General features: G+C 48.3%; 1 protein-coding gene across 1 annotated transcript; it reads left to right on the forward strand.

Moving 5' to 3' along the window:
- Positions 1 to 6360: 6360 nt before the first annotated feature.
- Positions 6361 to 7518, forward strand: SSTR4 (somatostatin receptor 4; the record flags this gene model as incomplete). Its single annotated transcript, XM_080931158.1, has 1 exon — positions 6361 to 7518. One exon carries the CDS (start codon positions 6361 to 6363, stop codon positions 7516 to 7518), a length of 1158 nt encoding a protein of 385 aa, XP_080787284.1.
- Positions 7519 to 8972: the final 1454 nt, after the last annotated feature.

The following is an 8972-nucleotide window of genomic DNA, read 5'->3' on the forward strand; positions in this document are numbered from 1 at the left end:
CTTGCCCGTAGGCCACTCTGGTGAGGGCACTCCCTCAATCATGGTTCTTCCTTCCCAAACAACTCTAACCTGTGTTAACAAAACACAAGACAGTGCAGTGGATCTGAGCAGGATAATCTGAATGGGAGTCCTCCCCATTTCAAAAGGTGGTAACAAGAACCACAGAGGCCTCTACTATTTGACAGGGGATGTGGGCTCTCCTCCTCCCCAGAGAGCAAGAAATGGTGTACAGAATCCTGTCCTAATTTACAGTGGAAGTAGAGTTTTCCTCCACCCCAGGATACTCTGAAAGACAATTACCTGAGGCCTATGCACCTGTTGAAGCTGAGCTACCAGCAACTTTGATATCTGCATAGCAAGGACGCTAAGAAACAGAGAGATGATCTCTGGGACCAAAAGAATAGTTTTTTTTTTTTTTTTTTTTTTAGAAGGATAATGAAGATAACATCCTTTGTCTAGGGCGAAGGTTTGACAGGCTTGCTATGTGCTCCTTCAAAGATTAAGATCTCTCAAGCTTAGGAATTACTCTATGTTGATGTGTAGGTATCCTCCAGAGGCCTTTGTAAACTGTAGGGGGTGGAAGGGAGGTAGGAAAAGGAGGCTACTCTGCCCTGAGTAATATAGCCTTTGTTCTGACCCAGCTTTCTTCCAGCTGCCCTGAAATCATGATGACATAAGCAGTCAGCTTCCTAGGAGTGCAAGCAGTCAAGGCAGCCTTTCATAGTTGCTGGCAGGGGTAAGGAATGGGTTAGTGATTGAACTGCTAAATCAGGCAGAGAAAATGGCAGGGTTAGATACTAGCAAAGTAAAACTCCTATTGCTGAGCTCTCCCGGCTTCCAGGCAGAACTGCAGGAACTTTACTGAATCTATTTTTAAACATGATCATTGCATCCTGAACACTGGAAAGGCAGCATGTTCCACGCACTGCCTCTCATATCATCTGACTGTGAGAGAATCTGAATGTCCAAAACTTACCTAGTGCTGAAATTGTTCTTCACACATCCTGTCATTTTCTTCCTGGAGCTGTGGGAGGATGATGGGAAAGGATACCCCAACCCCATAGAACACATAGACATTCCCTGTGAAGATCTAAGAGCACAGATTCTCTCTGAATCCATGATTTGATCAGGAAATGCTGAGTTTTAGATGACGTAGGTTCTGAATTGTGTGCTGAGCATTTTGTGTGTGCTAGGTGAGTCGCCTCTTCTAAACAGGGTGGACCACACAGTGTGACAAAAGTGTCTTTATCGTTATTATTATATCACCTCATTTGACAAAGTAAGGACTCCAGAGCCCTTAGGATGAGTAATTAAACAGGGGCTTGAAGAGGTCAGCAACAGGCCAGAAAGCTTTAGCCGTTATGCAGCCAAAAGCAACACTAAACATAGTGGAATGAGAATAACCACCGTTTTCCACAGGCAGAAGTCAATGGCACCAGCTAAGTTGGACATTGTTCATGCCTCACTGTTATCAAGCCTTCTATTTCCTCTCTAGCTCCATCCTCAGCATACTGGCCATCTCAGTGGTCAGTCCCAGACAGCTACAGCAATTCCAAGCACCACAGTTCTGTTAGAGAAAGACCAAACCTTTCCTGGTAATCACCCCAACAGATGGCCCACTTACCTCCTTGGTCATCATTGGAACTCATGCCCACCCTGCAATCAATCCACATATGTAAATTGCCTTGTTAAAAACAGGAAAGATCTACCCACAAGGAGAAGAAGGCAGTGGAGTTTGGGAGGTGCAAGAGGAGATTCTGAGTCTAACATCTTCTAGGTTTTGGTAATGGGATGAGAATGGGATATGAACAGGCTGGTCCTGGGCCACTCTTTGAAAACTATTTCACTGATAGGTATGGTAGCCCATATTTGTAATCTTAGAACTTGAGAGGCTCTGACAGGAGCATTATGAGTTTGAGGCTAGCCTGGGCTACACAGCAAAAAATTGTTTAACACAGCAATAACATCATAAGAGACCTTTCAGCTCATATTTTCCGTAAGGGTGTTGAGAACCAAGCCCCCTGCTGCTTTTATGACACCATTCAAAAGTTTCAGGTTTTAGAGCATGCATGGTAGATGTCACATTGGGAATTAGAGATGCTTATAGGAGGCTGGAAAGGGCACTTAGTGTGAGCAGTGTCTATGGAGGGTCCCAGGGATTATGCACTCCAGGACATCTTTGCAGTTCCAGTAACTGGAAGCCATATTCTCCACCTGGTGGTAAGGGAGCCTGTGAATCTCTTCTGAGAAGATCCCAGGTACTTGGTGCTAGGTAAACCAGCCTCTTGACCTGAGCAGCAGCAGAGATGCTGGCAGCAAATCTGAAAAGATGAAAGTACTTCAGACCATTTATCTCATCAGCCAGTTACAGCAGCAGCTCTCAGGAGCAGGACAAGCCTTCCCGTGGGTACTTTTGTCTGAAAGAGGAGCCTTTAAAGTATCCCTGGACTATGGACTGGAGCTCCTAGGACATCTCCAGCCTTCAGTTCTTCCTACCAAAGAGCCCATTGGAAGAATGGAGAGGGAAGACAAGGTATTCTCAATTCTAACAAGAAGCTTGGTAACAAGTGATAACCTCTTTTCCCTATCTCATCCCAGGGTCTGGACACTAAGAGCAGCCTGAGGCCCATTATGCCTGTAGGCAAATTTTCCTCTTCCTAAAGCAGAAGAACCTCCCCTAAACCCACTTCGTTCCTGCTTCTAAGCATCAATGTTCCCCTAGGCCTCCACTCTTGGTAGAGTAACAAGTTGGCCAAGATTTCTTCCAGGTACTCAATTAATGTGATGGAATTTTCAACATGAACCATGTTTCTCTACAAACAAAAACAAAAAACTGTTTGTCTGGGGTATTTGTTCTAGTAACAAAAAACTTATTAACACAATGTCCAGTATGCTAAACTACCACATTCCAGCGATAATGATAGTAATGAATGCATGGACTTTCTCAGTGCCATATGTAATTATTCTTTATGTTGTTGCTCTCAGGATACAGCACTTCATGTATCCAGGTTAGTCTTTGAGTTACTATGTAATACAGGTTGACCTTAAACTCTTTATACTCTGCCTCTAACTCTAAATGTTGAAATTACAGGTATGTGCCACTATGCCCATAATGCCAGACTTCTAACAGCTTTAAGTATGTCAACTTTCTTGGAACACACAACAGCATACTGGGGAAAGGGAGAGGTTGATGCCCTTTTACAGAGAAGGGTGTGGTGACTCAAACTGGATGAGTTGCCCAAGATCATTCACTGGTGCAATGAAGCAAGGGCTTGGGGGAATATAATGTCATATATTTTCTAGACATACCCAGAATTTGAACTGGCTTCACCTCTCACCCAGTACCATCAGCAAAATCAAAACTTCAGTTTTGAAATCTACTTCTAGACTTTAAGGAGCAAAGGCCACAGCAGATCTCATGTCTGTTTATCTTGTCATTATCACCAAATGACTGCCATAAACAAGGTACATTGGGAAGGATTTATTTTGACTTATTTGAGAAATTTTGTTCCATGGATTCTATGCTGAGGCAAAAATGCCATAGCAGACAGGAAAACAAAGGGACAGGAAAAGACAAGACCCAATTATGATCTTTAAAAACACAGACACCCACAGCAACCACCAACACTACCACCACCACCACCACCACCACCACCACCACCTGGGCTACAGAGATGGCTCACTGGTTAAGAACATTGGCTGACTCTATTATCAGCACCCACATAGCAGCTCACAACGGTCTGCAATTCCAGTTCCTCGGGAGCTGACACTCTCTCTAGCTTCTGCAAAGCACCAGGAAAGTGTGTAGCTTAGACATATATATATAACAAAACACTTATAAACTCAAAAGGTGATTTTTAAATTAAAGACATGCCCCCAAGAGACCTACTTTTCTCAACTAAGCTCTGCTTCCCAAAGTTTCCACCACATGCAATGTAGTGTCACCATCAGGAGTGCACAGCCTATGGAAGACATGTGATATTCAAACCACAACAAACTCAGGTTTCCCAACTTCCTGCCTGTTGCACAGCCACAAGAGATTTGACCGTTGCAACAGTGCTTTGCTATGTGCAGGGCCTCGGCATCAGCTGAGTACCACTTCAGTGAAGTAACTTGTAAAAGACAAGATGACTCCGCCAGTCCTGAATCTCACTCATGACCCATGTTCAGAGCCTGAGGCAAAGAGTAAGGGGGCAGGGAATGCCAGGAAGGAACTTGTGGGGAAGAATTAGCATGATTCCAAAACCTCACTGGAGAACCAGAGGAAAGACTGTTTCAGGAAGAGAGAGTACTGGATGCTCAAGAGGTGAGGGGACAGCAGAGGAAGTGCGTTGAGGGAGGGGTGACAGACAGCCAACACGTTTGACCTAGAAATAGAGGAACAGTCATTTAAGAGTCTCTCCAGAATGCAGAGTTACATGGAAAGCACTGTACACCCCCTTCCCCTAAACATTTGCCCTATTTTTTTTTTCTTTCTGAGGGTCCAGGTCCCTCAGATAGGAATCAGACCAAAGGAAAAAGCAGGCACATTTAAGGAGTGATCACGAAACTGTATGACCACATATTGATCTATTTGGTTAAGCAAAGCCAGAGACAAAGTTGGAGGCCACCTCTTCTGTTGCCCAGGATTAACCTCATTTTTTGCCTCTAGCCCAAGCCTGAAAAGATAGCACTGATGGCTTCTAGCCCTTCCACTAAGGGAGGACCATCTCCCAGTGTCCTGAAACATTGGCTCCCATTCCCTTGGACAATTGTCTCAGCCACATAGCATAGGACCTGGGAGCTCCCTACTCCCCAGGCATCTTTACATCCTGACCCATGAAGATTAGATAAACTGTGTCATGCTCTTTGGGGCCAGCTTTCCTCTGAAGTCCTGCTTTATCAACTTAAACAGGGCTGAAGTGGAGGACTCCTTGCTGATGGTCTAGCAGTGAGGTTGCTCTAGGGTTTGGAAGCAGGGAGACACAGGCTGTCTTTCTTTATGTGGCAGGACACCTCCATGGATGAGTGCCAGGTGGGAGTTATCAGGTCTCTCTGTCACTGGATCGTGCTTACTCTAAGTACCCTGGAGACAGGGACTAGCTCTCTCTTTTTCCTCTTTGTTTTTGCTTTGCTTTGTTTTTTACAAAACAGGGTTTCTCTCTGTAGCCCTGGCTATTTTAGAACACTCTGTAGACCAGGCTAGCCTCTGCCTCCCATCTGCCAGGATTAAAAATGTGTGCCACCACTAGCTCTCTCTCTCTCTCTCTCTCTCTCTCTCTCTCTCTCTCTCTCTCTCTCTCTCATACACACACACACACTATTATTATATTATATTATATTATATTATATTATTATATTATTATATTATATGATGGGAGGTGGCAGATACATGCATGCCACAGTGGGAAGTGGACATCAAATCTCTCTTCCTGTGGGTCATAGGAATAAAATTCAGGTCTTAAGACTTAGGAGCAAGCACTTTTATCCCTGGGCCACCTCATATGCTTTAGGTTAGTTATCTTTGGGGTTCGGGGTATCTTTAGTTCTCCTTAATTCCATGCAGATTATATTTAAAAGATTGGGGGGGCAGTGTTTGTGGTGGGGAAGGGAAGGCAGGCAGGCAGGCGGGGTAGGAGAGGTAGAGAGACAGAGAGACAGACACACACACACACACACACACACACACACACTGGGGGGGGGCAAGACACACACACCTCAGAGCCCCACTTCCACCTCTAGCCTCTTAAGGACCTAGAATTCACAAAAATGTTCATAGAGACCTTCAGTTTCCTTCATCCCTGGAGTGGACTGGGCTAAAGGATGATACAGGAGTTTCTGAAAACTGAACGAGCAGGGAAGAGCTGTCAGGTGGTGGGATGATGGGTCTGCGTGCTTAGACAATCTGGGACAATCCAAATATTTAAATATCCAGAAGACTACAGGTAGTGAGCAGAGTCGGATAGAACCAAGATCCTAAAGAGGGGATTTGAAGGGTTTAGGGAAGCGAGGGGTGATCTAGCTCTAGCGTACAAGGTAGGACCAGGGTCCAAGTAAAGTTTCTGATACCCCTGGCGAAACTGGCAGCATGACAGAGGTGGTGTAGGTAGGAAAAGCCCAGAGAGCTCTTCGGGTGAAGCAGACGGCACCTGAGGCTGGGCGCGCGGAGGGAAAGGCGCGCGCCAGGCGACTGGAGCTCCCGCGGCCGAGGGGGCGCGCGGCAGCGCAGGGATTGGCGGGTGTTCCCGGGCCCCCGCGCACTTCTTAGGCGGAGCGGCTGAGCCGAGCGTATGCGCGAGACCCCAGCCCGCCTCTTGGTCCTTGGCTCAGCGCTCCGCGGCTCTCCACCTATCCCGCTGCCCAGGGTGGGCACCCCGAAGCATGAACGCGCCCGCAACTCTGCCCCCGGGGGTCGAGGACACCACCTGGACCCCTGGGATCAACGCCAGCTGGGCTCCGGACGAGGAGGAGGAGGATGCGGTGCGGTCCGACGGCACAGGGACAGCGGGCATGGTCACTATCCAGTGCATCTATGCGCTCGTGTGTCTGGTGGGCCTGGTGGGAAACGCCCTGGTCATCTTCGTGATCCTACGCTATGCCAAGATGAAGACAGCCACCAACATCTACCTGCTCAACCTGGCCGTCGCTGATGAGCTCTTCATGCTCAGCGTGCCATTCGTGGCCTCGGCCGCTGCCCTGCGCCACTGGCCTTTCGGGGCAGTGCTGTGCCGCGCAGTGCTTAGTGTGGACGGCCTTAACATGTTCACCAGTGTCTTCTGCCTCACTGTGCTTAGCGTGGACCGCTATGTGGCTGTAGTGCACCCTCTGCGCGCCGCCACCTACCGGCGGCCCAGCGTGGCCAAACTAATCAACCTGGGAGTGTGGCTAGCATCCTTGCTGGTCACCCTGCCCATTGCAGTCTTCGCTGACACCAGACCGGCTCGTGGGGGTGAGGCCGTGGCTTGCAACCTGCACTGGCCTCACCCGGCCTGGTCTGCGGTCTTTGTAATCTATACTTTTTTGTTGGGCTTCCTACTCCCGGTTCTGGCCATCGGATTATGTTACCTGCTTATTGTGGGCAAGATGCGTGCTGTGGCCCTGCGGGCTGGTTGGCAACAACGGAGGCGCTCAGAGAAGAAGATCACTAGGCTCGTGCTAATGGTGGTGACCGTCTTTGTGTTATGCTGGATGCCATTCTATGTGGTGCAGCTTCTGAACCTGTTTGTCACCAGCCTCGATGCCACTGTCAACCATGTATCCCTCATCCTCAGCTATGCCAACAGCTGTGCCAACCCTATTCTCTATGGCTTCCTCTCTGACAACTTCCGGCGCTCTTTCCAGCGTGTTCTGTGCCTGCGCTGCTGTCTTCTGGAAACAACTGGAGGTGCTGAGGAAGAGCCCCTGGACTACTATGCCACTGCTCTCAAAAGCAGAGGTGGGGCAGGATGCATATGCCCTCCACTGCCCTGCCAGCAGGAGCCCGTGCAAACAGAACCTGGCTGCAAGCAAGTCCCTTTCACCAAGACCACTACTTTCTGAAAACCATTTCACCCTCCCTCAGCTCACCTGCAAGCAGGTCTGCACCACACTCTCAAGCCAGCGAATTCAAGAACAACTCCTGTTTCCACTAAGTCAGGTCCTTTCGGCAGCCTGTGTACTGTCCCCAGGAGCCTGCTAGCCCCTCCCTCTCCTAGGACTGGCACCAAGGACACCTCCATGGGGGTAGGACTTCTCTGGGATTTGGGCTAGAATACCATCCATTCCTGGTCCTCTGTCTTTTTTTTTTTTTTCTTTGAGAAGTGGGAAGCAGGTGGTGGTTGTGTGACTTGTGACAGTGCTTGGAAGAGCCCTGGGAGGGTGAGGTAGGCAGAGCCTGTGCTCTCTGTAGGCTCTCTGCTGTGTGGTAAGACGGGGAGAAGATGTGATAAGTCCCAAGTGTTTTCCCGCTGTGTCTGTCCAAGTCTCTCGTTGCTAAATGAGATGTCTATGCAACAACTGAGGGCACTTGCTTTGTCCAGGTACAAGTGTTTCCCACTTGTCAAGGGACCAGTGGCAGACTTCCTGCAAATGGGAAAGGCTTACAGAAGCATGATGTGGGGTATTTTTGCAAAGCATAATACTTCTGGAATTAAAAGGCATTAAAATCTCAACAGCTGCTGTTTTTTTCCCCACTCTTTTCCCTGGTTGCAGGAATATGAAACCTCATTAAAGCCCAAGCCATGCTATGAGGGGGAGGGTGTCAGGAAAAGACCAGAGAAGTAGGTGACATTAGAGGACAACCACAATGAAAAGCCATTTGTGTGCCTTGTAAGTTAACCACAGCTCCAGTGATATTTCCCCTGAGGAAGATCACAGCCTGTAAGAGCTTTACTTCTGCTAAAGCAGAGGTGGGAGGCCAGCATGTGCAGCATCTGGGTGAGAAGTGGCTAATCACAGCCCAGATCAGTACAACAACAACAACAAAAAAAAAATCCTGCTGAGTTCTACCGAGCCATTGCTGAAGGTATTAGAATAATAAGCCAAGAGGAGCAGGAAGAAGTGCAGGGTACTCAGCTGGGCAGTTCCCAAAGCTGCCTGCCAGGGCAGAGTATTCTTTAAAAGAAAACACCTGGATCCTATCACCCTGGAAAACATAGCTCCTAGGGCAGTCTTCTAGGGCAATCACCATGAGTTCTAGCTGTTGGGAGGCTAATGGGGATCCAGACTGGGCCAAGAGGCAGAGTGGGACCTGAGGGAATGCCCTGCCACCCTGTGGGTTAGAGCACATCTCTGAAAGCCTAGGAGAAGCAGGAGGTGACCTTTTCTGGGCTGCTTGCCCAGAGCCATGACTTTATGACAGTAGCAGCTGCCTGGTATGTGGGAAATGGACAAGAAGGCTGAATTCTAGTCCCAGGCACAAATGTCTTATAACCCAAGTAGGCCACACAGGCCAGGTCTTCAGAATTTTTGCCTGGAAAAATCAACTGGTCCTTGTAGTTTGGCGACTCTTTAGT

Source organism: Micromys minutus, assembly GCF_963924665.1.
Source record: "Micromys minutus genome assembly, chromosome: 17".
Lineage (NCBI taxonomy): Eukaryota > Metazoa > Chordata > Mammalia > Rodentia > Muridae > Micromys > Micromys minutus.